At 62.4% G+C, this 26,470-nt stretch overlaps 4 protein-coding genes across 13 annotated transcripts in view; 2 read left to right on the top strand and 2 right to left on the bottom strand.

The window, feature by feature from the left end:
- The window catches only part of SH3GL1 (SH3 domain containing GRB2 like 1, endophilin A2), a 30,699-nt gene extending 14,600 nt beyond the window's left edge, over positions 1-16,099 (top strand). For 2 of the 3 annotated variants that reach the window (XM_083811425.1, XM_083811426.1), the window contains exons 2-10: positions 5,126-5,194; positions 5,306-5,378; positions 6,132-6,275; positions 8,166-8,299; positions 9,577-9,735; positions 10,308-10,411; positions 11,629-11,753; positions 12,213-12,266; positions 13,883-16,099. In XM_083811425.1, the coding sequence (XP_083667551.1) occupies positions 5,126-5,194; positions 5,306-5,378; positions 6,132-6,275; positions 8,166-8,299; positions 9,577-9,735; positions 10,308-10,411; positions 11,629-11,753; positions 12,213-12,266; positions 13,883-14,079 (1,059 nt within the window). In that variant the 3' untranslated portion in view covers positions 14,080-16,099. The remainder of the gene's footprint in view (positions 1-5,125; positions 5,195-5,305; positions 5,379-6,131; positions 6,276-8,165; positions 8,300-9,576; positions 9,736-10,307; positions 10,412-11,628; positions 11,754-12,212; positions 12,267-13,882) is intronic. The other variant, XM_083811427.1, reaches the window with a different exon arrangement.
- A 247-nt stretch (positions 16,100-16,346) lies between these two features.
- Positions 16,347-20,502, bottom strand: MPND (MPN domain containing). Of its 8 annotated transcripts, none has more exons than XM_083811422.1 (13): positions 20,415-20,502; positions 19,159-19,385; positions 18,832-19,062; positions 18,576-18,738; positions 18,419-18,503; positions 18,173-18,269; positions 17,988-18,060; positions 17,839-17,915; positions 17,571-17,739; positions 17,430-17,500; positions 17,222-17,311; positions 16,888-16,980; positions 16,347-16,711 (listed from the first exon to the last, which is right to left on the bottom strand). In XM_083811422.1, exons 1-13 carry the CDS (start codon positions 20,419-20,421, stop codon positions 16,625-16,627), a joined length of 1,470 nt encoding a protein of 489 aa, XP_083667548.1. In that variant the 5' UTR covers positions 20,422-20,502; the 3' UTR covers positions 16,347-16,624. The 8 variants fall into 8 exon arrangements, 6 of the variants coding, with proteins under 6 accessions (XP_083667548.1, XP_083667547.1, XP_083667546.1 ...); XM_083811421.1 differs by having other exon boundaries at positions 16,888-17,001; XM_083811420.1 differs by having other exon boundaries at positions 17,839-18,060.
- Positions 20,503-20,855: 353 nt separating this feature from the next.
- STAP2 (signal transducing adaptor family member 2) lies at positions 20,856-25,530 on the top strand. Its single transcript, XM_083811428.1, has 11 exons — positions 20,856-21,062; positions 21,142-21,213; positions 21,832-21,927; positions 22,212-22,268; positions 22,380-22,492; positions 23,066-23,206; positions 23,310-23,379; positions 24,275-24,371; positions 24,702-24,833; positions 24,945-25,037; positions 25,277-25,530. Exons 1-11 carry the CDS (start codon positions 20,982-20,984, stop codon positions 25,333-25,335), a joined length of 1,011 nt encoding a protein of 336 aa, XP_083667554.1. The 5' UTR covers positions 20,856-20,981; the 3' UTR covers positions 25,336-25,530.
- Positions 25,531-25,877: 347 nt separating this feature from the next.
- The window catches only part of FSD1 (fibronectin type III and SPRY domain containing 1), a 4,390-nt gene continuing 3,797 nt past the window's right edge, over positions 25,878-26,470 (bottom strand). Inside the window, 2 exon segments of the mRNA XM_083810646.1 lie at positions 25,878-26,085; positions 26,174-26,262. Of these exon segments, the coding sequence (XP_083666772.1) occupies positions 25,975-26,085; positions 26,174-26,262 (200 nt within the window). The 3' untranslated portion in view covers positions 25,878-25,974.

Here is a 26,470-nt window from a genome sequence, read left to right on the forward strand (position 1 = left end):
GACAAGGGGCTTGCTCGCCGTCAGGGCGGGTGTGCCGCTGGGTTTCGGAGTAGGGGGGCTCCACCGTTGCTCCTCAGCCACGGGAAGTTTGGCAGGTGGTGTCTTCTGGATCCGCTTCAGCATGAGTTTCGTGTCTGCTGATTGTGCTGAAAACCACCCAAAAATTTCCTTCTGCATCTGTCCTTCCTCTGTCAGCGGCGGGGGCGATGCAGCACATCCCATCGCTCTGAGCTGGGACTCGTCCCATCTCGGGAACGGCCTCGCCTGCTGCTTACAAAACCTGTTGATGTTGTGCCCCGAAACGCATCCCCACACACCCGCTGTGCGGTGTTTCCACACGGCCTCCATGCCTGTCTCCTCGCAGGAATGTTAATGGGGGTGATGCTGCAGGCAGCCACGAGGGAATTGCAGCCTTAGAGTGGGAGTGGGTCCTGCCTCGTGCCTCCGGGATCTGTTTCGGTTTCGGTGATGGCACGGGCAGCACCAGGTGACTGATACGTCTTCCTGATTCATCTGGTTTATGTAAGGATGCCCAGGGTAGTACACCAAATGACGGGGGTTCGGGTTGTTTTTTATTTACTGCGAGCTTGTCCTGGAGCTGAGGAGCATTTGTGTGGATCAGGAGAAGGAACGATGGGCTTGGAGGATGCTGGAGGGGAGGGGATTTTTTGTGTTGGGTCGGGAGAAGCTCTGCAGCCCTCCCTCACCCTAGAAGTTACGTTTCTCTCCCACTCCCTGCTATAAAAGAGAAGCCCTCTTCATCCTGCCTTTCTTCTCCCTCTGTGTACACACATCATTCCTGCCTCTCCCTGTAGCCAAGCTCCTGCTGCAGTAGTTAGCTGAAACAATAGGTCTTTCATTTCCGAATATCTTCCACCATGCGCAGCCCGTCAGTAGGTTTCTAACGGCAAGGGGAAGTTGTGATTGTTCGAGTTCCCACGCCTCGACAAAGGAAATCGATGGAAGCCCCTGCGAGTCGATTCTCCTTGAAACGAGGCTGCAGAAACCGCGGAACCTGGCCAGGAGCAGCCCTTTGGAGGCAGGAGATGAGGCAGAAGCTGTGAGTGCTGGGGAGGGAGGCTGGCTGCCCTGCTGCTGCTGGGTTTTGCCGGGGTGGGAGCTGCCGCACCCCGGCACGGTGCCGGAGCCGTCTGACGGGATGAACACACCTCCCCGCGCTCTGATCTCAGGTCAGAGCTATCTAGGGCACACCTGAACTGCCAGCATCCTTTTAATTAAACACGGATGTGAAGCGAGGGATTGATTTCTTGCTTCTGGACTGCTTCAGCCCTCTTCCCCCACCCTGTGGCTCGGTTTGGTTGTGATGCCAGCTAAACGACCGCCCTGTTTTGAGGCAGGTTGATCTCCCTGATCCGTGACGCCCAAGTATATCGCCTGTGCTAATATTTGCTCTAGGAAACATTCAGCTTTGGCTTCCATGCGGTTCAGCTGACGGCTTTTGCTCTGTCATCGTGCCCTGCTTCCCTCGCTCTGAGCTCCAGTGCTGCTCGCTGCAGGTGTAACGTTTTAGGACGTGTCCCATCCTGGTGGCGCTGGTAGAGTAAAGGAACCAGACACCATAGGCTTGTTCTCATCTTTCATGCCAAGCCAGCTGATACGCTTCAGCAGTAGTCTGCAAGAGAGTATTTGGGCCACTGCATTTGGGGAACTGTTTCCTTGTCTTGCCTTGCACCGTCCCTTCCCTGGGTTCGCATCCCTCCGCCTGCAGCATTTGCAAGAGGCCAGGTCTCTGACCAGGGAAAGGCTGGCGTATCCCGAGTCTGCAATCACCCCTCTTCCATCTTCACCACGTCCCTAAAAACACCGTGAGATGCTCTCTGGAGGAAGCAGCGGTGAGATGCACGCGGCTGCATTTCACCAAGCACTTGAAGGTTTGTTCAGGCCGCGCTGGGTGCTGTGGGCAACACGCATCTGCTTCCTTCTCCCTCCCACCTCCCTTCTTTGTCTCCCACCCCACAACCGAAGGGTGAGCCCCCTGCTGACTTTGGTGCTGCCCTCGCCCCCAGCCCTCGCGGAGCAGCAGCCACCCACCCGCCAGCGTTTGCAGGGCTCTTTGCAAGCAGCACGACGAGAAGGACTCGGAAGCTTGGCTTCCAGTCGCATCGTGAAGCCCTGGGTTGAACCGCGAGCCAGCGAGGGCTTCTCCCAGCTTGTGTCTCAGCTAGGACAGCAGGGGATTTCCATTAGTTTGTCTTCCTGCCTGACAGATTTGGGAGCGTGGGGATGGGGCTGGAGCTGCTGTGGATGGCACACAGTCTCTCCTTCTTTCCTCCCGTGATGAAGCCTCCCGGTTTAATTAGAGCCAGCGGGGAGAAAACCTCCATCTTATTATTCCTTCACAGCAGGGCACCAGTAGCATTTCTTGGATGTCAAAAGGAGGATTAAATTAGTCTGCAAGCAAGGTTTCCTCCTTCACATCTCTAGGTTTTCTGGGAGGGTGTTAAGCCTCCAAAATCACTGTGGTGATCAGTGCATTTGACATGGCATGCAGTCCCTGATTACAGCAGAGCCCCCTGTCAGAGGCGTTGTTTGCAGCTTTCTGGGCTGCAAATCTGTGGGTGGGTGGGTGGAGAGAAGTCGGAATGGAATTGCTCGGGATAATTGTACCCTTCCCAGGTGTATTAGAGAACAGAGGAGGTTTCCGGAGGTGCAGCCTTTGGGAAAATGATCTGTACTACTCTCGGATGTGCAGAAGCCCCTTTGTGGCCGTGTAGGCTGCGTGACGAGCAGCATTTTGGCACGGAGGTGCTGGAGCAGACGATCGCAGCTGGAAGCGCCTTTGCTCTGGTGTGCTTGCCCTCGCCGGGCCTGGCAGGCAGAGCAACCGCTTCGTGTTTTTTCCCTGCTCTAGAGAGGAACGTGTGCCTCCCCAGCTCCGAGCTGGCTTGCAGAAGCGCGTGCTGGCACCGCAAGCACGGAGCAAGTGTCCAAAAAAAGCAAGGATCCGAGTTCTGGTTGTTTGCCCATCTGCAAGCGGCTCTGTGGTGACAATTCCCCTTCGGGCCTCTCGTGTGCTGGCTGGGTACAGGGCTGGGCCCTCCTGGGGCACAGATCCATGCAGGGGGCTCCTGTTTTCCTTGCACTTTTGTCCTCCTTTTTTTTTTGTCCCCCTTTCGGTGTTCATAAAGAAGCCGGTGAGGTTGGGAGGGCTGCGCTGCACCCGGGAGCGTGCGTGCACCTCCACGGGGCCGGGCGCACGGGGACATGCGGAGATCAATCCGGGGATTAACGCCTGAGAATGAAACCTGGAGCTGAACCAGGCGAACCGGGCGAGCAGCAACCCTTTATCTTCCCCTTCAGTATCAAAATGCCGAGGGTGAACTGCAGCAACCCCTCTTTGTGGGGTCCTCTGCTGAACCCGGAGAGAGGAAGGGTGCAGTGAGGCCCGAGAGGCCGCGGCCTTGTTTGTGGGGCCCGGCGGAGCCTTGCTCTGAAGGGCGTTTCGGCCTCGCCGTGATGGATGCCGCTGTTGCTCGGTGCCGAGCAGTCATTCAGAAGAGCTCTTTGCTCTCTGCTCTGTCATGTCTGCGCAGCCTCAAAGCTTTGGGTGTTTGCAGATGTCCTGCCAGGAGATGCGAGGCGCTGGTCAGCCAGAGCTGTGCTCAGCGCCATGGTGCTAGAGCCAGGCACTTGGAGCACCAGGGGTCTTTGAACACAGCTCTGTTTTTATTTTTTTTCCTCCCTATTTTGGGGTCTGGATACGGGATTTTGTTAATTCCCTGAAGATCTTGTCCTTCTTTGTAACAGCAATCATTTGGTTTTGAGGGCTAAAAGCACTGCACGGCAGGTGAAGTTGCACAGGGCAGGTCCAGTGTCCCCAAGTGTTTTTCAACCTGGACGCTTACCTAAAGGGTTTTTTTTTTCCTCTTCCTCAAAAAACTAAGGAACCACTCCTAATCCCTGTGGGAGCAGGAGGGTGCTGGAGGAAGAAAGACTTGATAAAAATCAAGTATTTGATGTGGAAGTAAACAAACCTGGATTGTTCAGCCAGAACTGGAGTTTTAACTACAAACACAAGAAATCCTGGCAATGCCCTGTGGCAGGCGTCAAGTGCTTGGCAGTCAGCAGCTGTTTAGACCACTTTTGATGTCTGTGTAGGTAATTTGGTGTCCATGGACCAGTTTGGGGCAAGACAACACTTGTGGGTGTGTTGCAGGCTGGTTTGGCTCCTCCATTCAGCCCCAGGTGCTGCCACTGGCCGTGCCGCTTGGGAATGGGGCAGGGCAGGAAAAGTTCCTCTCCTCCTCCCCGTTTGGGCTGCACAGAAGGACGTTTCTTTGGGTGGATTTAATAAGGTACTTTCAGCAGGTGTCTTTCAGCTCAGGCAGTTGAATGGTGAGGTTTAAGGAAAAGAAATCTTTTCTTAGGGTAAGCGATATTTTGAAGAAAGACGATAAGTGCTTCATACAGACTGACAGTCCGTAATGGCAGGGCTGCTTTGGGCTGACATCTCTTGTTCACTTGTTTTAGAACAGGCGTCAGAGACACCTTGATAAATATATTTGAAATTGTTGCTATAGCTTCTGTAGATCTCTTTATCCTCCACTTAAAAAAAAATGAAATACAGTGCCCTAGACCCTAAGCTCTTCCCATCTGGATTGCAAGGAGCTGTGGTTTAGGGCTTTGAAAGGTCTCTGCTCTTTCTAGACTTAGGTCTTATACTGGCTGCTGCGAGCAGAGTATGTTAATTCCCTGTTTACTTGCATTTCACCTTGTGTGAAATTGAAGCCTGTCTCAAAATGGAGTTGAGAGACAATGCTGTTACTCGCTTTTTCCAGCAAGCGTTGGAGTTGGAGCCGTGTGTTGTGATTTAAGGAGCTTCATAGCTTCTGCTGGGTGAGGAATATCCTGCCTGTGTCTGAGGGCTGAGCCATGCTTTGGGAGGGTAGGAGATGTTTAAATTTTTAGTGGGGCTGTGTTAGCAAAGAGCCAAGTGTTATTACTGTGCTTCGGGCTGTTCCTGCCACCTCCTTTCTCTTGCAGATGCTGTCTGGACCACCCCTGTTCCCTTTCTGTCCCCAGGACTGGCTGCGTGAGGTATAAGCAGCGTTAGTGGACAGCCACTACCATGCCTGATTCTTCCTGCTGTGTTCTCTTTCTGCAGCTGGTCAGCGAGAAAGTTGGAGGGGCTGAAGGGACCAAACTTGACGATGACTTCAAGGAAATGGAAAAGGTGAGTAGGGAACAGGAGGAAACTCTAAAATCACACGTGTAAGTCCTCTGTGACCTTGCCAAAGCCCCAAGTTGATCTTCACTGCTGCTGGATTATCTTGTTTTGCTACAGAAAGTGGACCTGACCAGCAAGGCCGTTACAGAAGTACTGACCAGAACAATAGAGTACCTCCAGCCAAACCCAGGTGAGTCCTCTCCTGTCCTCTTCCCTCTGTCCCCCAAGCTGCTCAGGGAATCAGGGAAAGAGGCAGAGGGTGAAGAGAGATATCAGAGAGAACCTTTTCGACCCTAAGATGTTAGTCACCAGCCCATTTTTGAGATCAGGCATGCTGCCTCCCTTTACCAGAGGTATGCTGGACTGTCCTGTCATATCCTGTGACCTCGCTAGCTGGCTGTGTTAATGAGGTCTTACTGTAGCTAACGGGTACGTTGTGGCTCAGGTTAAGATCAGGGTACCCCTCTTGCCCTGTGATGTGTTTCTGGACTGTAAGATGCTGCTGTTGCTGTCAAACAGTGAACAGAACAGACACATCTTTAGCCCTGGACTTAGAAAAACCCTGGAGGGAACCCGTTTTCGCTGGGGTGTGCAGAAAAAGTGGCGCATCTGGTCTGGGAAAGGTTGGCTGGCTTTGTAGCCATCACCTCTGGAGCCTGCTGTCCTGCAAGTTTCCAGCCAGCTCATTCAGAGCATGCTCCAGAGACTATGGGAGAGCTGGGGAAACTCCTTTGGCCTTCACTGGTTAGTTGTAGGGAACTATTTTTGCTTGCTGTCTTGGAAAAGAAACTTCTCTTTTCATAGCAAGTGATATTTCTGGTAGATGAAGACAATAGGGTTTCTTGGCTTTAGGAGTAGCTTAAAAAAAAAAAGTTGGCGGTGGCCAGCAGCTGCTGGCAAGCCCAAGTAATTGCAAACACGGCTGTGGCTGTTTCTGTGCCAGCTTCCAGAGCCAAGCTAACCATGCTGAACACGATGTCGAAGATCCGCGGGCAGGTGAAGAACCCCGGCTACCCGCAGTCGGAAGGGCTGCTGGGGGAGAGCATGATCCGATACGGCAAGGAGCTGGGCGAGGACTCCAACTTCGGTGAGTGCCCCGTGGGGCTGCTGCCTCTTGCAGCCTGTAGATGAGATGGCGAAGTCTGGTGCCAAATTTCCAAGCTGTTCCTCTGCAATTCCTGAAGGGCTCTGTGACCCTGTGCATCACTTAACAGCAAGTGCCTCGAGTCCAGACCGGCAGCGAGTGCCAGATCTATAGCAGGTTTAGAGCAAATGGATGGCAGTGGCTGCACCTCGTTCCTTAAGCCAAAACCAGGGGCAAAATCCACAGCTCGTGGCTGGTGTCCATTCTGTTAACAGCCTCCCCGTACGCTGGCCCGCCTTGAGGCCCTTAGAAGAGGCTTGAAAGCTTTCACCCAGGCAGGGAAGCGGTGATCCCAATGTGCTGGATCGCAATCCGTGGCATCGCGTGTAAAACCACCTCTTAGTACTTCTTTATTAGACACTGGGATAAGTTGGCATGTGGGGAAAACTCCCTCCGTGCTTCTAAACGGAGCACTGGTGACGTGGAAACCAGATTGAGCGAGATTAGGAGTTTTACTATGCAACAGAGCTCTGCTATGGGGAAGCTGTAGCCAAGAAATCTCCTCATGGGGTAATTTCTCATAACCATGAAACAAACCATGTGTGACTTGCAGGGAGGAGGGGGGTGAAGCCTTTCGAAGACATCAGCTGTAATTCACTGAAACGTCAGCCTGCACATGTGGCAGACCCAGTACAGCGCACAGCTGTCAGATCGCTTCCAGTGCAGGGAGGAGCCGCCTTGCCTCAGGAAAATCAGAAAGCTCTGGCCACTCTGTGGAAATGGTGAAGAAGTCTCGAGGGTATCTCTGGTCAGCTCAGAGCCCTGCACCTCTCTTGGCTTGCAGGAACCTGCATTATTGTAGAGCAAGGGGGAAGGAAGTTTTTAGAAGAGCACACCGAACCTGACTTCCTTTAATAGCCTCTCCTTACAGAAACACTTAACTTGATAAATTTGTGTTTTGACAGGTTATCTAGAGTTATCACAGTTGAAACAACTCTTTTTGCAAATACTCTGTGGAGTATTTTTTCCAGCTGGACAGTAGACCCGTGGTTTCACTCTACCCTCTATTTCGTTTGCATATTCTCCTGTGCTAATGTAGTGCTGAACTGGTCGGTTTGCCAAAGCTGCACAGGAATAATTTAATCTATAAATGGTTTCCACTGGAATAAAAAGCCAAGACTAAAAACGCTTTGCTGCGAGGCCGTCTGGCTTAGCTGTCATAGTGGCAGGAGCTTGAGAAAAGCATGAAGCTAAATGGGTTTCAATAAGCAATTCTGGGCTCTCTAATTCAGAGAGGAGAGAAGGAACGATTGGCCCGGCAGAGGCTAGTGTCTAAAATGAATAAAAGGCTGCAGGTTTGCTGCCAACATCTGGGGAAACTTGAAAAGTTGGTCAGAGTGCTCTGGGCTTAAAACCACCAGAACAAAGGGACGGCCAGACTGAACCAGACCAAACGTGCTCTCCTCCTGCTGCCAGCAGTGGCCAGGGAGCAGAGCGAGGTTAAAGCGCTGCTTGGCAGATGAGTAGCTCCGTGATTCCCTGAGCTAACAAGGCCGCTTGAAAAAATATTTTACCTTTTCCTTTCTCTGTGTAGTTGGTAGAGATTGTTCCTGTTTTGCAGAGGAAAGAAACGAGGCATGTTGGTGGAGTGTCGGCTGCGGAGTCGGCACCGCCATGCAATTGCCTGCGCTCACACCAGGCAGCTCCCTGTGCCCGGCTCGGGTGGATGCTCCAGATAGAAACGTGGGGGCGTTTGACATGTGACGGAGCTCGCACATGCTGGGTGTCTTGGCAGAATGGCTCTGCATGCAGCTGCCAGAGACTTGGGCTCTGTTTAACTGCCTGGCCTGTTCTCCCTCTCCCTTTCTCTTCCCTTCCTTTCCTCGCTCAAAGGCGATGCGCTTCTCGATGCCGGTGAATCCATGAAGCGACTGGCTGAAGTGAAGGACTCGCTGGACATTGAAGTCAAACAAAATTTTATTGATCCCCTCCAGAACCTGTGTGACAAAGACCTGAAAGAGATCCAGGTAAATGCCACAATGTTTTCTCTCCTCTTCATCTCTTCAGATCCTGGCCCCTTCTGGCTGGTAGTGCACGTCACCACTTGCTCCATCGCAGTGGGAAACAGGTGGATTTACACAGATACCAGTCCCGTTCCCCTGCACTTTGCACACTTTCTCTCTCCACATTCACTGGTATTTCCTCCCCTGCTCAGTGCACTCAGCGCCACTGCTACTGCTCCCGAGCAGCTCCTAAAGCTCGGATGTAGGTGTAAATGTTCCTTCATTTACTGTGCTTTATGGAGGATGCTTTGGGAGGATGTCCCAGGCGTTCTGGGCTTCTTGCATTTGGTTCTTTGTGCTGTGAGGTCCCAGTCCTGTTATATTCAGGGCTGGCTGGCATTAAACTGCAGCATTTACAGCTGTTGGCTCTATTCTGTTAACGTCCTGGATCCTACAGCGTAATTTTCAAGCCGTGAGTAAGCTTCCCTCTAGGCCTCTGAGGACGCGTTTCAAGAAGGCCCTTTGGTGTCTCACTAGGGAGACGTGGAGCGTGGTAGCTCCCTTGTGCTACCACGGAGACAAGTCCGTGCAAACCATGGCCAGGCTTTGTAATAGGATCCACTCAGACCTATAATTCACAAGGCAGCTCTCTTGAGTGAATTTTTGCTTACAGTGGTGTCTCAGATAAAATAACTGCCAACTAGTCTTTCAGTACTTATCTGCTGGGCGCTCCAGCTCTGCAGGCTGCCACAGAGCTAATTTAAACAGTTCTGGCCCTACGCAGTCACTGGATGCAATGCCCAGAACCTGCCTCCCAGTTCCTGATCTCCAGAGATCTCTGTCACCCATGGGGATCTGAAAGTAATGGGCCGACTCTCTTCATCTCCCTGAAAACCTTGCATGGAGAACAGATCTGGGCTACTCACTGCTGTGCTTTCCTCCAGCTCCCAACAAGAAGGAGTTGAAATCGTATTTTTGTACCAATTTGTTGAGGGCTGCCTCTTAGTAAAAAGTCCCCACACCCACAGCAGTAATCCTTTGCCAAACCGGGTTCAAACGATCTGCTCCTCCCTGTCATCTCACAGCAGCCCTGACCTGCAGCTCTCCACCGTGTGCTGGAGCCTCGCGGGAGTCTGAGCATAGGTTGGAGCCACGGAAGCGTGTGCTCTGAGATCAGGTTTCTGAAATGAAAGAGCTGGGCCTGTAACCAGAGCTGCCCGTCCCAGCAGGAAAACTTGGTGGCTCGCAGTCTCTGGATCTTCCTTCTCTTTCTTTACCGTTCATAACCATCCCTTCCCCAGCACCATCTCAAGAAGCTGGAAGGCAGACGCTTGGACTTTGACTACAAGAAGAAACGACAGGGAAAAATCCCTGATGAGGAACTCCGACAGGCCATGGAGAAATTTGAGGAGTCCAAGGAAGTGGCAGAGACCAGCATGCACAACCTCCTAGAAACCGATGTGAGTGCGTGGAGAGGGTGTGGGCTCCCTGCTGCCCCCAGGGCTGAGCGCTGAGGGGGAGTTGCATGTTTCCAAAGGCACGAGGGTGGGATGTCTCGAGGAACAGAAGAGTTAAAGATGCTGACTTCCACTCTCCTTTTCGCACTCGGGTTTTGTCCCCGATAACCCAGACCTGGGTGCCCAGCGTGTGGCGTGGCAGGCCCCTTACCCTTCCTCCAGCCCCCCTCTTCCTGACCCAGCTTTGGCTGGAGGAGAGGCTGTGGTGTGAACCAAAGGGGTCTCTCCTCATTCGTGTGTGCCGGTGGGAATAAGTTTGGCCAGGTCACACAGCTCGCTCGGGAAGGATTTGACCACCTAGGGAAGCCCAGAGGGCGCTGGCAGTGGCCTCTGTTCTGCTGAGTCTCAGCCTCGACCTGACCTCCGTTATCTGAAACCACAAACCTTGTCCTCATCTCCTCGGGGAAGGGGCCCCTTGTGCGCATTTCCCAGTATGTTCTCAGTCCCCACGTGCAGCGTGAGTCCCCTGCCAGCGGGGGGGAGCCATTCACCCTGCCTTGGTGTGGTTCTCACAGATCGAGCAGGTGAGCCAGCTCTCAGCCCTGGTGGATGCCCAGCTGGACTACCACAGGCAGGCAGTGCAGATCCTGGACGAGCTTGCAGAAAAACTCAAACGCAGGTGAGTCCTGGGGGCCGAAGGCACTCTGTTTTCACAGCCATAAGCTGTCCCTGTCACACTTGTCTGTAAATACCCGACTTCTCCTCTAAATCTAACCCCAGGATTTTAAAGCCACTCCTTGAAATCACTATGGCTTTGATCCAGACCTCCTTCAGATCAATTCTAAAATACGAAACAACACGTCCATGCTCGCTCCACGGGCAACTGGTCCCTGCTGGTTTGAGCCGTGCCTGAATTGGGGTGTGCTGCTCCCTGGGAGGTTGGTGTTGGATTTGGCAGGGAAAGGGGGAGATGCAGCGTGAAATCCCCTTCGTGCCAGCACCCACAGCTCCTTGCACTGCGGGTGTTGAGTGCGGGGGTGTCCCCCAGGAAGCCCCTTTTGGCCAGATCCAGGATGAAATGACCGTGCTGTTGGAAGAGCTGGATTGAATGGCACGGCCTGGACACGCCTGTCAGCCCGTGTCACCTGGAACTTCCCAGCTCAGTGTCCTGGTGCCGTTAGCTTCAGCTGTGCTTAAGGAGCTGGAGCAGCTGCTTAGCGTGGCTGCCGTGGCTTGCACAGCCTCACCTGAGCAAGCATTTCCCCAAATCCTGCCCAGGGAAGGAGAGCTGCCTTCGCTGCGTCCAGGGCTCCCCTCCCGAGCCAGGGCCGCGCTTCCCTCGGGCTGACGCAGGGCGGGCCGCACGGAGCCAGGGCAGCGCCTCCGCTTCCCGGGGTGCTGTAGCGATGCTGCTCTGCTTCTGTCAGAAGAAGCTGCTGAATGGAGGCTGTGTCTGCTTTGAATCAAGAAAAGCTGGGAGCAGCCTGTCGGCGTGAGCTTGCAAACTGCAGCACGAGTGTCCTCTGCTGGCCTGCAGGCAACGGGTGCCTGAGACGCCTCGGCAGCGAGGCCTGGGGCACGCTGCACTCTCTAAGGGCAAAGTCCCGAATCCTGGGCTAGATCCTGCTCCAGAAGGCGCCAGCACAGAGGGAAGCACAGATTCTTGTCTACAAACGAACCTGCTCCCCTGCGCAGCCACGTCGCTCAGCTCCCTGCCTGTAATCCCTGTGGCACGTAATGCAGCGTGCAGAATGGAGGCAGCTGAGGCTCGTCTCTGGGGGGCTGCGAGGTGCAGGTGGTGGGTGCCTTGCCCAGCAGGAGCTGCCGGGGACACGAGTTGACCTCGTCATGCTCATTTTCGCTTCAGTTTATCCACATTTCTTCTCCTTCTTCCAGAATGAGGGAGGCCTCCTCGCGTCCCCGGCGGGAATACAAACCCAAGCCCAGGGAGACGTATGACTTCGGAGAGACTGACCAGTCCAACGGGGGCTTCTCTTGCAATCCTACCCCCAAAGTCTCAGGTAAAGTTGTCCCATGTATGTGCACACAGCAGCTCCTGGGGACGGAGGGGAGCTTCCCGGCCTGGAAATGATGTCTGTGGTGTGCTGGATGTGCCTGTGTGGGCTGGTGGCTCTGAGAATGTCAGAAATGCCTCTAGACCTGGGCTGTTTTCTCTCGGGGCCCAGCAGCCTTCGTTATATTGGCTTTGGGGAAGGCCCAGCAGGGCCTCTGGCCTGGGTTCACTGGCGGATAGTGCCCAGTCAGAGCCAGCAACGGCAGACAGGAAAAATTAAACGTCTTCCGCTTCCCTCCCCATCTCCCATCACGCTGCATTTGTCCCTCCCCGGTCCTGGTGAGGCAAGCGGGTTCTAACAGCATGCAGGATGCCCCGTTTCTCCTAACAGAACCTCCCTTTGGGCCCTGCCTTTCCCTCTCCAGTTCACGTTGTTTTAAGCATGTCTCTTTTTGTTTGGAAGCAGCTTCCTCCTCTTTCCGATCCGACAAGCCGTCCCGGGCCTCCGTCAGGAGTATCCGTGAGTTTCCTCCCTCCGCACTGCACTGCATGATGTGTGACCATCTCTCCCCATCCCTCCTCACTCCTCCTTCCTTGGCGCTGCTGCTTGGAGTCGCTCCTACCTCTGTGCTGAGTTAAACCTCGCCTCTACCGAGGCCCACATTAACCCAGCCGCGCTGTCTTGATATTTGCCACCCCAAAGCTTGGGCCTTTGTTCACCCGGAGTTGTAGCAGCGATCACCATGCAGGCATGCCCTGCCTGAGATCCCAAAGATCAGCAGCTCTTCCAGGAGGTATCACACGTCTTGTTCCTGTCACAAGTGACCCGGCCTCGATCTGTGCCTCTCCTGCTCCTTGTACCCGCTGCCCCCTTCCCCGCAGCTGGAGGCTGAGCGGGCAGGGCTTGGGTACACGGTGTGGCTTTTGTGGCGCGTGAGGTCCCAGGCAGGACCTCAGACGGGTTGTGGGGTGAGGCAAGGCCCCAAGCAGGCTCCGCAGGTCACCGTTCCCCCTAAGGGGCTCAGGGGCTTTCGCTGGGGTATGGAGACCAGGCTGGATCTGGGGCTCAGGGGCATCAGAGCGGGGAAAGCGAGGGGCTTGTGGTGGCGCAGGACGTCTCGAGGAGCCTGGTGCAGGGGGAGTGCTGTGGTTGTGGGGCCAGCCTGGTATTTTGGGAAGTTACCTCAGAAGTGAACCTGCTTGGCTGCTGCTTTTGGTGTTTTCTGAGTTCTCTGATGCCGGATCCTTCCTTGCTGTGGGCGCTCAGCAGAGCAGAGCTGGCCTTTGGTGCTGTTCCCCCTGCCCTGTCTGGAAGGGCTCTAGCACGGAGCCGTGCCTGGCTCTGGAGCAACAGGGAAGGGAATTGGGGCCCTGAAGACCACAGTGGTCTGCATTAGCTCAGCCTGTTCCCCGTAGGATCCCTACAAATGCAAAGTTCGGTGCCTGCCCACCCCCAAACTTCACTTTGGTGCATAAACAGAGCAGGCAGCAGCTTTCCCTGCTACGAAACGCCCCTAATCCCAATCCCAGGTGCAGTCAGGCCTGCTGCTGGAATCACGGAGCTGAGATGTGTGAAAGAGACTTTGGTTCTGTGCCCTCCCCCGGCCATGGACGTGTCTGGGGCCTCACCAGTGTCCCCGTGCTGCCGACGGTGGGAGTTCAAAGCCCTGTGGCAGACTCCTGGGGGGGCCTCTCCCTCCCACTGCCCCCGGCCTTGGGGAGACCCTCAGAAAGCCAAGAGCTGGCTGGGACCCCCGAGCCCGTCCTCCTTCACCCCGTGCTGATGTCTGAGCCCCTTGTCGGCTGATGACACCCTACAAGCAGCTTCTCTGACCCCTGGAGGAAGGACGGGGCTCCTGCCAGCACCGCGGTGGCAGGGCGGTGCTGTGATTTAGGTTGGGCTCCACTTTTCTCCCCTTGGAGTGGGGGAACATGGAGCTAAAACCCATCAAGGAGTCTGAACCGAGCGTTACCATCCTGGGGGCAGAGCTAGGGGACAGCTTCCCCCCGGGCAGGGCAGAGCCCCGGCACTCGCTTTAGGAAACCAGGGCTGTGCCGGTCCTGGCTCCAGCGGTGCCGGGGGGCCGAGCGCGGGGCCGGCCGCCGCTGAGCCTTGCCCATGCGCTCTCCCCGCAGCTCACCTGGACCAGCCGTGCTGCAAGGCGCTCTACGACTTCGAACCCGAGAACGACGGCGAGCTGGGCTTCAAGGAGGGCGACATCATCACCCTCACCAACCAGATCGACGAGAACTGGTACGAGGGCATGATCAACGGCCAGTCGGGCTTCTTCCCGCTCAACTACGTGGAAGTGCTGGTTCCGCTACCTCAGTGAGACGGCATCTCTCCCCCACCCCGGCCCCGCTCCGCTCGCGCCCTCTCCGCGGCGCGGGGCCGAGCCTGCATTCCACGTCTGTCCCGACACCAGCCCCTCTCCGGCGGGGTGGGGGAGAAGACGCGGCCGTTAGCTCTTCGTCGTTAGCTCTTCCTCGTCTCGCGGCGAGTTTGCCACCAGGGAACAAGCCAGAAGGGTCGGATGGCCCCCACCCCGGAGAATTTGGTTGGTGTTTTGTTGGTTTTTTTTGTTTTGTTTTTGGTTTTTTTTTTGGTCCTTCTGGTGCTTGAACTTAGGTACTTTATGAGCCCCGCCAGGTTCCTCGCGGTCTGTACATTTAAGCTGGGTCGCAGGCCTCTCCTTGTCCAGTTTTTGTCTTTGCTTTGGTCAAGTGTCCGTACAAACCAGGGCAGCCGTGCCGGAGAGCTGGGGCGCGCGTCCTTCACGCTGAGCACCAGCGCAGGGAGACACGGCCCGGGGCCGGGCAAGCGGTGTTGGGGGCAAAGCAGGCCTGAGCCTCGTGGAGGGGCAAGAGCTTTGCCCCCCCTCCCGCCCCGGCGCAGGCAGCTGCTGCCGAACACTACCCCTCTCCCCGCGGACACGCGGCCGCCCTCGCAGCCCTGACACCGCTGCAGCCCCGCGCCCTCTGCACCGCTGCAGGAGCGGATCCGCGGCTCAGCGGAGGCAGCGCAGGGCAGAGCAACACTACAGCACAGGTCCAACACTAAACCGGCCGTGGCGGTGCTGAGCCCTGCCCGGCGCTGAGCCCTGCCCGGGCGTTAGCCCTCTGCCCTCTCCCCAGCAGAGCCTGATCCCGAAGGTGGTGGCTGCCCCCTTCCGCCCCAGAAGGGTTTGAGGCTGGGTCGCTTCCGAGCTTTGGGCCTTTCCTACCGCAGGCTCCGCTCGCAGAGCTGAGGGGGTAAATCAGGGGGCAGGGGGCTGCCCATGGCAGGGCAGAGCAGCTCCCGGCGTGGTCCCGTGCGAGAGCCTCTCGCCCCGCGGCTCTGTTTGTTCTCCCCACGCCCCAAGCAGCCGTCAGCACCCCGAGAGGCTGAGCTGCAGGCTCCTCGCTTGCTGCCCGGGGCTGCTCGGCTCGAGTAAAGCTGATCCCCACGTGCCTTCCTGCTGCCCCCTGCCCCTCACCAGCTGTGGTCCGGGCTCTGTCACCTCTGGCTTCTGCTGCCTGCCGACAGGTTCAGAGAACAGCCCCCGGGGGTCTCTGCGCCCCTTGGGCCCGAGCCTCCATCCCTGTTCCTGTCCTGGTGTCAGGATGGGGCCCCTGGCCACCCTCAGCACCCCAGGGGAGAGGGGGCAGCGCCGCCTCCTGCACCTGCAGCCCTCCCCCCTCGCTTCCTTGCTTTTCCAGCATTGATAGAAAAATGGTTTCCTCCCCTTCGCGGGGACCTGGCACCTCTGCTGCAGGGCTTGGCAGGGCTTGGGCCCCTCTCTCCTCGAGCAGCATCCCCTCCCTTCCCGGCTGGCAGCCGAGCCGTCGCTCCCTGCCAGCGCCGTGTCCCTGTCCCCGCCGCTCCCGGCTCCTGTTACATTTACACGGAACCTTTTTAAATGTTTTTAACCGCGCATGTCGATGTACGTCTGCTCCCCCGCCGCGCTCCGAGCAGGCTGAACCCCGGGCAGGAGCTGCCCCTTGTCTGGCACCAGCGCCTGGTGCAGGACACGGGGGCACGGGGGGCTCCCCGCCTGGTCCCAGCAGGGCAGGGAGCCCACGGGACCGGTGTCCCCAGGGCCCTCGTGTCCCCAGGGCCCTCGTGTCCTCAGGACCCTCACTTTTGTCCCCACCCTGCTGGGGCCCAGGGTCGCAGCCCGGGAGTGCTGGCTCCCGCTCAGGTGGATTGCGATGAGCCTGTCAGCTGGGAAAACTCGCTAAGACCTTTTTTTTTTTTTTTTTTTGTAATGGTTTCTCCTGGTTTTTAGTGGAGGAAAAAAAAAAAAAAAAAAAAAAGACCCACAAATCTCAACTTGTATCTCTGAATAAAAGTATTAAATGTTTTCTTCTTTCTAACGGCCGCGTCCTCTCTGTGCGCACGAGGCTGGCTCCCTCCCCACGGCCCAGCGGCGGCCGCGACGGGACCGCTGTGCTCCGGGGGCCACGGGGGGCTGGGGGAGCAGCCCTGGGACTGCATCTCCGTGCCCCGGCCCCTGGAATTGAGCACCCTGATGGCACCCGGAGCCTGGAAAGCCACCAGCACCACCCCTTGACGCTCGGCAGGATGCCCTCAGCCCGGCGGAGCCGCACGCCTGCCCCGTCTCAGGAACTGCTCTTTAATCAACTACCACTTCCACAAACAACGTGCAGGCGAGACTCCCACCACCACCGGCACCCTCCCCGCCACCGCCGGGCCCGGCCGCCCCACTCCCCAGGGGGCTGCTCCGGGGCACGGCAGGGGCTCAGCACCCCTCTGCTGGGTGCCTGGAGGCAGCGGGCGACGCGGCGGCCCCGCGGCGCTGCCCTGCGCCTGGAGCCCTTTGCCGAGGGCGGCTCTGGCTGCAGGGAAGGTCTGAGCCGGACGGGGCTCCCGGCTCCTCAGCCGCTGAGCTTCAGGAGGCTGTAGATCTGCTCCAGGACGTGGGCGAAGCTCTGGTCTTTGGGGGTGCGGGAGGCCAGGGAGCCCTGGGGAGGAATAACGCCCAGTTTTACTGCATTCGCCCAAGCCCCTCCGTTTCCCGTACTTTGCCCGGCACCAGGGCGAAAAATCAAAATAAACACCAGGGAGGAGCAGGGCGGGTGGAGACCACAGCAATTAATTCCTTTCCCGCCCAGCTCAGGGCAGGACACCGTGTTCTCACCTTCAGTTTGTCCAGGTAGGTCTGGTCCTGACTCCACAGCTCCTGGAACTTCACCAGGTCGGGGGCACCCTTGTAAAACTCCACCAGCAGCGTCTGGGGCAGGGGAGAGAGGGGCTGCAGGGGACCCTCAGCCCCCTGCCCTGTGGGACCAGCACCCCAGCAGCACAGCGGGGATGGAGAGTGGGGATTGTCACCGTCAGGGGGCTGACAGCGGGACGGGGACGGGTGGCGGGGGCCCAGCCCAGCTCCAAGGGGGTTGGAAAGCCGTCCTGGTGGGCGCAGGTGGGAGTTCTGGGGGGAGGTGGTGAGGATCCGACCCCTGCCCCGCGCTCACCATCTCCTGCAGGACGTCGTTGGTGAGGAAGCCGTCCTGGATGTAGGCCACCTCCACCTCCATGGGGATGCCGTAGTCATTGGGACGTTGCTGGAGGACGGGAGAGCGGCGTCACCCCACCCAGCACAGCACCGGGACCCCCCACCCCCGTGTCCCCCCCCGAGCTGCACCGCTGCCGCCGTGTCCCGCGGGGCCTGGGGCTGCTCACCTCCGGGGGCGGCATCACCCAGAAGGGCGCGATTTTGGACTCCACGCCGGGGTTGCCGTGATAGTACGGCCCTGGGAGGAGAGACGGGGCTGATATAGGGGAGGGGGGGCCACAGCTCACGGGGGGGGGCCGCGTGCTTACCGCAGATGAGGGCCAGGCAGGGCTGGAAGCCGTTGCCGCTGCCCTGCAGCTTGAGCTGGTAGTCCATCTGCGCGTCGATGTCGTGCAGGGAGGGCAGCGCGGGGCCGAAGGGGTGGCTGTGGTACCAGCCCACCAGCGACAGCCCCCGCAGGAACAGGCTCTGGCAGATCTGGGGGGGGGGGGGGTAGGGAAACGCCGACACCGTTGGCTGCCTGAGACCCCCCGGCACCCTCCGGGGTACCCACAGAGAGCGGGGAGACCCTTTTACCTCCTCCTCCACGGCGCCCGCAGCCTCGGCGTCGCCCAAGCGGCTCCGGCAGGGGAAGGCTCGCAGCACCGTCAGCACTGCGGGGAGGCGCAGGGTGGGTGGCTCTGCCCTGGGCTGGGGGCTGCCCGCCCGCCCGCCCCGGCGCCTACGCTGCGTGTTGGTGTCCCACCGGCCCCCCAGGTACCCCACCACTTCGCTCCGCGTCAGGTGGCTGTGGAAATCCTAAAGGGAAAGCCAAAGTCAGCAGCACGAGAGGCGTCCCAAGCCGGCACGGATCGCGCTCGTGTCCCCCCGTCCCTCCCCACCCGCGGGACCCCGCAGGGAGGGGACGCACCAGGAGCAGGAGGACGTTGCTGGAAATGGCCACGTTGAAGGGCTGGAACTTGTTGATGGCGGCGAAGGGCGTCACTTCCACCAGGGTCTGGGGGTTCCTGGAAGAGCCGCAGCCCCTGGTGCCACGGGCACCCCGTGGCCCCCAGCCCTCCCCGCCGCCCCAGCGGCTCCCACGGGGCCGGTGGCCGTGTGGGGACACAGCTGGGGCCACCCGCGGAGCTCAGGCCCCGGCCCCGTCGCGCCCTACCTGGCCGTGTCACGGGTGCCCAGGGTGCAGTAGCGGACGGGCACCCGGGGTTTGTTCTCCGGCCTTTTCCCCGGGGGGCCATGGTCTGCAACACAGAGCGCCCCGTCACCGCGGCCGGGGGGCTTGGCCCCCCCTTGGGGACCCTGCCCTTCCTCACCCGTCCCCGCCTGCTCCGCCAGGCTCCGGCACTGCTGCTTCTTGCTCCTCTCCTCCGGTCTCTTGGCGGCAGCCGGCTCCGGCGCGGGCGCCCGGCCTTCCCTCGCCGCCTCCTCCTCCTCCTCCTCGGGCAGCTCGTCCTCCTCGCCCTCGCTGGCCAAGCTCTGCGGTGTTCAGGGAGCAAAGCGTCGCCCAGCGCCCCGCGGGGATGCCGCCGGGGCACCCGGGGGCTGGGATTTAGGGTCACCCCGACCCACCTCCTCGGCGGCGGGCGTGTTGGGCTGGTGCTTGCGCAGCCAGGCGGCTTTGTACTGGTCCAGCTTCTGGCCCTTGTAGCGCACGGAGGCCCAGCCGCAGCCCGACTTCTTGGCGGGGTTCACCAGGCGCTTGCAGTGGGTGGCCCAGGCGCTGGGCGAGTTGAAGACCTGGCCCGTCTCCTGCCACGTGATGGTGCCGTCCGCACCCAGGTCCCCCACGAACTTCTTGCCCTGGGGAGCAAGGGGTGAGCGGCAGGGCCCCGTCCCCATCCCCGTCCCCATCCCTGTCCCCATCCCCATCCCTGTCCCCGTCCCGGCCGGGCTCACCAGGTAGTAGATGGAGAGGACGCCACGGGCCGGCTCCAGGAGCCCGTCGCGGAGCAGCACGCGCAGGGTGATGCCGCGGCGTGTGAGCACGGCCCCCCGGGAGCCCCCCGCCGCCTTCGCCCCGCTCTCGGGCTCCGGCTCGGCCTCAGCCTCGTCCAGCCCCGGCTCCAGCTCGTCCTCGTCCTCCTCCAGGCACTCATCTGCGCCAGGGGAGGCGGCCGCCAGCGCTGCGGGACAACCGCGTGGGGTCCCCTCCAGGAACCCACTGGGGGGGGGGCAGCACCCTTGGGTCCCCCCCCTTGGTGTCCGTGGATGGGAAAACAGGGAGCGGGGGGACGGTGACGCGCACGGGGCCTTGTCACAGCCTCACAGGCAGACCCAGGGGCCACGGAAATGGGGGCGCCACCAGGCAGGGACACGGGGAGAGGGGACATGGGGGGACATGGGGACTTGGGGATGGGGGCGAGGGGACGAGGGAGAGGAGGATGCGGGGGGGGTGACGGCAGGGACATGGGGGCAGCGGGGACATGGAGGCTGCGGGGACGTGGGGTGTGGGAACATGGGGACCGTGCGGACATGGGGTCCGTGGGGACGTGGGGGGCGTGGGGACCGTGGGGACATGGGGGCTACAGGGACATGGGGTCCGTGGGGACATGGGGGGCGTGGGGACCATGGAGGCATGGGGGCTACAGGGATATGGGGTCCATGGGGGCTGTGGGGACATGGGGGCTACAGGGACATGGGGACAGTGGGGACATGGGACCATGGCGACATGAGGACTGTGGGGACACGGCAGACCGTGGGGACATGGGGTCCGCAGGGACAAGGGGTCAGTGGGGACATGGGGGCTGCGGGGACGTGGGGTCCATAGGGACATGAGGACCATGAGGACATGGGGGCTGCAAGGACTCGGGGTCTGTAGGGGACACGGGGCGTGGGGACACGGGGGCCGTGGGGACACGGGGACCGTGGGGACACGGGGACCATGGGGACACGGGGACCGCGGGGTCCGTGGGGACCCGTCTCGGCGCCCCCCCAGCGCCCACGGCGGACGGGAGGGGTTGGGGGGGGTCGCACCGCGTGGACGCGCACGGCGGGGGGGGGGGGGGGGGGCCGGGGGGGGCTGCGCCGCGCGCGCAGGTGCAGGCGTGCGCGTGCCCGGTGCCCGCCAGGTGCGCGCCCCCCGCGCTCCCCGGGGCCGGTGGGTGGGAGGGGGGAGATTCGGGGGTGGGGGGGGGGGGGTCGCGGCCCGGTACCTGCCATGCTCCGCGCTCCGTCCTCCCCCCGGCGCCACGTGATGGGGCGGCCCCGCCCCCGGTGCGGGAACGGCGGGGGGGGGGCACCGGGGGAGCACCGGCTGCGAGGGGGGGCACCGAGGGAGGACCGGCGGCGGGGGGGGAGCACCGGCGGAGGAGGGGGGGGGCAGCGGAGGAGCAGTGGCTGCGGGGGGGGGGGGGGCACCGAGGGAGCCCCGGCTACGGGGAGGGGGGCACCGGGGGAGCACCTGCTGCGGGGGGGGGGGATCGGGGAAACCGGGGGAACACCGGCTGCGAGCGGGGGGACACACCGGGGGAGCCCTGGCTGAGGGGGGGGGGCACCGGGGGAGCACCGGCTGCACGGGAGGGGTGGCACCGGGAAACCCGGCGTCCACGGCCCGGTCCCGGTCCCGGCCCCGCAGTCACGTACCCACGGACACCCGGGCACACGCCCCCCCCCCGCCGTGCCCTTCGCCCCGTGTCCGGGAAGCGGGGGCGGGCCCCGAGCCCGCTCCCTGAATAAGGCCCGGCCCTGCCCCGGCCCGGTGGCACCGGCGGCTCCCGGGGATGGCGGTGCCCCCCCCTCAGCCGGCCGGGGCCCGGCACTGCTACGAGGGCTTCGTGCAGAAGCGGGGGCCGCGGGACACGGTGGGGCTGGCACCTCCTCAGAGCCCCCCCCCCCGGTACCGGGACCCCCCGGTGCTGAGGGGTCCCCTCCGTCCCCCAGGGTTACCGGCGGGTCTGGGCCGGGCTGCGGGGGCCGCTGATCGCCTTCTACGCGGTGCCCAGGGACCGCCAGGTACGGGCAGGACCCCCGGGGGGGGGGGCATGGGGATCCCACCCCCCCCCCCCCCAGTGGGACCCCAACTGGGACCCCTGGGTGGGCACAGCCAGGCTGGGAGCTGGGGGGCGGGGGGGGCACAGCAGCTTGGGACCCCCGACGGGGCACCCCCGGGCTGGGAGAAAAGGGGTTGGGACCCCAGGGGGTGTGTTTTGGGGGGGGGGCACCCCCGGGCTGGGACCCGCAGTAGGACCTTTGGGTGGGAGCAGGTGGGTGCCCTAGGGTGGGACCTCTGTGCTCCCCCCTCGCAAAGGGTGGGACCCCCACCCAGGACTGGGACCTGGTGGGACCCCCCCAGGACTGGGACCTCTCCTTTGGGACCCCTGAGCTCCCCGAGGTGGACACGGAGCCGGGACCCCCCAGGATTGGCACCCCCAAGGTGGCACCACTGGGCTGGGGCCCCCCCATTCTGTGTCCCCCAGACTGGGACCTTTTTGGGGGGGTGTGGGGTGGGGTTCCCCCCCCACTAGGCCCCTCCCCGTGGGGGTGAGGAGGGGGGGAGCCTGTTTTGGGGCAGGCTGAGGCCTGGCCCCCCCATGTCCGTGGTGGGGGGGCCCACGGCTCGGCTGCCCCCAGCCCCTGGAGGTGCTGGACCTGAGCGAGCTGGTGGCGGTGCGGGCCGAGGGGGGGGCGCTCGTCCTCCAGATGCGGGACCAGAATGTGACGCTGAAGGTGAGGAGCACCCCACGGGGCTCGGGGGGGGCACAAGTTGGGGGGGGGGGCACTGGAGATGCTGGGGGGTTGGGGCTGGGGGTACCCAGGGTCCTTGGTGGGGTTTGGGGGGCAGGGGAGGGCATGGAAGGGAATTTGCAGATGCTGGGGGGGGGGACAGGGACAGGGTTTGGGGTCGCAGCGGGGTGTAGAGGCTTGGGGGGGGGGGCTAAGGGATGGGGTTAGGGGACGCAGAGGGGGGCAGGCTGCCCTCAACCCCCCCACGCCCCCCCGGTCCCTCGCAGGCGGAGAGCGCGGAGGCGCAGGAGATGTGGCGGGGATTCATCCTGACCATGGCTGAGGTGGGTGCAGGTTCCCTGTGGTGGTGGCCCCGGGTTCCCGGTGACGGTGGTGGCCCTGGGTCCCCACGGTGGTGGCCCTGCCGTGCCCGGTGCGCTGCGTGCCCCCTGCAGATGAAGGTGCCCTCGGACCTGGTGCTGCTGCCCGGCCACAGGTTCCAGCTGCTGGAGGCCCTGCGCGAGGAGCAGGAGCGCCGCGCCGCCCCCAGGGAGCTGCTGGTCCCGTCGTGAGTTACGGGGCCGGGGGCCGGGGGGCGTCTCCGTGCTCACTGGGCTGCACTGGGGACAGTGGCCGGGCCTGGCTCGGGGGGACAGAGCAGAGCTGGGGGTGACGCGACGTGGATCGGGGTGACGTGACGTTGCTTGGGGTGACGCGACACGGCTCGGGGTGGCTCAGGGGGTGACGTGACGCAGCTTGGAGGGCCTGGCCTGGCTCGGGGTGACAGAGCACAGCTCGGGGTGACACAGCACGGCTCAGGGTGACGTGACGTGGCTCAGGATGGCCCGACACGGCTCGGGGTGACATGGCACGGCTCGGAGTGGCCTGGCCTGGCTCGGGGTGACACGACATGGCTCGGGGTGACACGACATGGCTCGGGGTGGTCCAGCACAGCTCAGGGTGACATGACACGGCTTGGAGGGCCTGGCCTGGCTTGGGGTGACATGACACATCTCGGGGTGACACGATGGCTTGGGGTGGCCCAGCATGGCTCAGGGTGACAGGACACGGCTCGGGGTGACACAACACGGCTCAGGGTGACAGGACACGGCTCGGGGTGACACGTCCCGGTTGCCCCCAGGTTTCCCAGCTGCTTCTACAACGTGTCGCGGGGGGAGGCCGAGCAGCTGCTGGAGCGCAGCGCGGGCAGCGGGAACCTGGTGCTGCGCCCCGGCGGGCACGGCCACGGCGTCTCCGTCACCACGCGCCAGATGCTGAACAAGTGAGCGGGGCCCGGGGTCGGGGCTGGATGGCACCGGAGGGCAGCTCCTTGTCCGGGGGGGGTCTCCTGATGCCCACTGATGCCACCCCCCCCCCCCGGGCAGCACGGTTCTGATCAGGCACTACAAGGTGATCGACCTGGGCCAGGGTTACTACATCAGCGTGGACGTGCCGGTGAGTGACGTGGGGCAGAGCTGGGCCGGCCCCGGGGGCGAGGGACCCCCCCACCACCACCACCACCTGTGCCCCTGGGACAGGACTCACAAGGGATGGGACCCCCCACACACACACCCCAGGCTGGGGTTCAAGAGATTGGGACCCCCAGCAGCAAGGACATTTTTAAGGGGCTCGGACCCCCCTAAGGGATTGGGACCCCCCAAGGGATTGGGACCCCCCAAGTGGCTGACACCCACGAGATTGAACCCCCAAGGGGCTGAGACCCAAGGGATTGGGACCCCCCCAAGGGGCTGGGACACAAGGCATTGGGACCCCCCAGCAGCTAGGACGCTTTGGTGCTGGGACCCGCAAGGGATTGGGACCCCCGAGGGGCTGAGACCCAAGGACTGGGACCCCCAAGGGGCTGGGACACAAGAGATTGGGACCCCCAGGAGCTAGAACACTTGGGTGCTGGGACCACCCCAAAGGGCTGGGACCTAAGGGATTGGTACACCCAAGGGATTGGGACCCCCTAAGGGGCTGGGAGCCAAGAGATGGGACCCCCAAGGGGCTGGGACCCAAGGGATTGGGACCCCCAGGAGCTAGAACACTTGGGTGCTGGGACCCCCACGGGGGTGGGACCTAAGGGATTGGGACCCCCAAGTGACTGAGTCCCAGGGGATTGGGACCCCCAAGGGGCTGGGACTCAAGGGACCAGGTCCCCCAAGGGGCTGAGACCCCCCCCCCCCCAGGGCCTGGCACCTCCTCAGGGCACGGTCCCCCATGTACTGGACCCCCCAGGGCTGGGACCCCCCAGGGTCTGGGAGATGTGGGGCTACGGGCAGGGAAAGGGGGGGGCTGCGGGGGCGCCCGTGGTGATCCCCACGTGCCCCCCCCCCCCCCCCCCCCCCAGCACTACTGCTCCTCGCTGGCCGAGGTGGTGCAGTACTTCGTGGAGAAGAGCAAGGGCAGCCTGCGGCCCCTGCACTCGGAGTACAACCAGAAGCTGGGTGGGCATTCGGGGGGGGGTGGGGTGCATGGGGGGGTTAGGATTGGGGGGGGGGCGCTGGGGGCGGTTATGGGCCATGGGGGTGTGGGAGGTTGGCGGCGGAGGGGGTTTGAGGGGGTCTTTGGGGCAGGCAGGGGATTGCTGGGGAGTTGGGGTGATTGGGGGGGCGGGCAGGATGGTGTTTGTGGGGTCAGTAATGGGGGTATTGCAGGACTGGGGGGGGGGGTCAGGGTTTTTGGGATACTCCAGGCGGGCACCTGGAGGGCTGGGTGGGTTGGGGAGGGGCACGAGGGCCACACAGAGGGTTTGCGACGGCCCCATCCCGCTCCAGAGTTTGTGGAAACGGACGGGGAGAACGGCGAGATGCTGCGGGGGGTGTCCGAGCCCCCACCCCCCAGGACCCAGGCACCCGGCCCCGAGCCCCCAGCCTCGCATCGCCCCGTGCTGCAGCCCCCCGAGCAGGGTGAGTCCGGGCAGGCAGGGGGAAACTGAGGCGGGGGGGGGGGGGGGGCAGAGCCCCCCGCCGGGGTGGGGGCACCCCCCTGCCAACCCCCCCCCCATCCTTTTTTTGCAGGTGCCGGCACCCCCCCGCGATCAGGGCGCCGTCCTGTCCCCTGCCCCCGTACCCGCCCCCGTGTCCGCCCCCGTGCCCGGCTGCCGTCCCAAGGTTAGTGGGGGGGGGGGGGGGGGGGCAGGTCCCACAGGGGACTGGGGGGGCTGGGGGGGGGGGGTGGGGGGGCACCCAAACTCTGGGTCCTGTCCCTGTGGGGTAGGGGCTGGAGCAGAGCCGTGCTTTGGGGTTCAGGGGCCAGCAGCAGCTTGGGGGGGGTTGGGAAGGAGGGGGGGCAGGTTCCCCCACCTCGCTGCCCCCCCCACCTCACTGTCCCCCCCCCCCCCGTTTTGCAGACATCACGGAGGAGCTCCTGCAGAAGCTGAGGGTGCGACGAGCTCGCACGGACGGCTGATGGGTGGCAGCGGGGGGGGCAGGGGGGGGGTCCGGCGCCACCCCCACCCCCCCAAGTCCTGCCTGGCCCTGGCCTCCCCCTCTGGGCAGGGGGTGTGCTCGTGGGGGGGGGGGGCAGAGGCTGGCACCTGTATCATGGCGGGGGGGGCACAGCCCCAGCAGCATCACAAATAAAATCATCCATCCCACCCCCCCCCCGGCTGCCCCCCTCCTCATTTCCCGGTGTCCCCCCAAACCCCCCCTTTCCCCCATGGGGGGGGGGGGGTGGCAGCAGGGCCCCCCCCCCGCACCCCCCCAGCCCCAGGCAGGGCAGCGGGGCCGTTTACACCTCGATCCTGATTTATTAAGGCCAGAAGCAGCTGTCTGGGGGGGGGGGGGGGGGGGTGACGAGCCCAGCCCAGGTGCCGTGTTTTGGGGGGGGGGGGGGGGCACGCAGCGGCGGGGGGGGTCCTGGCAGCCGCGGGTGCCACTGCCCCCCACCCAGCCTGGCGTCCCCTGGGGGGGGGGGTCCGGGGGGCTGGCACGGCCCCAGCAGCGCCTGGAGCGCGTGGGGGGGGGGGGGGGCCTTGGGGTATGGGGGGGGGGGTCAGGGTACATTCGGTGCTCTGCCTGGGGGGGCGCCGAGGGGGGGGGCGCGGCGTTAGGGCAGGCTGGCGGTGGAGCTGCTGGCCGTGCTGTTGCGTTTCTGGAGGCATTTCACGGCGCTGGGCACCTGCAGCCCCGAGGTGACGTGGAAGCTGCCGCACCAGACCTGCGGGCACGGGGGGGGGCACGGGTGGGCACGACCAGGACCTCGGGGGGCTGCCTGCACCCCCCCCCGTGCCCCCCCTGCCCCTTACCATGAAGGCGGGCAGCACCGGCTGCGTGAACCTGGCCTTGAAGGTGTGGAGCAGCTGTTTGGTCCTGGCGTTGTAGAAGGACAGGAACCCTGCGGGAACATGGGGGTGAGGTGGGTGTGGGGACAGGACCTGCAGGGTCTGCCCCATGGCCTGTGTGCAGGATGGGGCCCGGGGGTGGCACGGCGCGGGGTGCGCAGCCCCCAGCACAGAGCTGTAGGGGTCGGCAGGGCCCTGCAGAGCGCACCAGGTCCAACCCCCTGCCAAAGCAGTTCCCTAGAGCAGGCTGCCCAGGGAGGC

The sequence above is a fragment of the Anser anser genome, assembly GCF_964211835.1.
Source record: "Anser anser genome assembly, chromosome: 25".
Classification (NCBI taxonomy): domain Eukaryota; kingdom Metazoa; phylum Chordata; class Aves; order Anseriformes; family Anatidae; genus Anser; species Anser anser.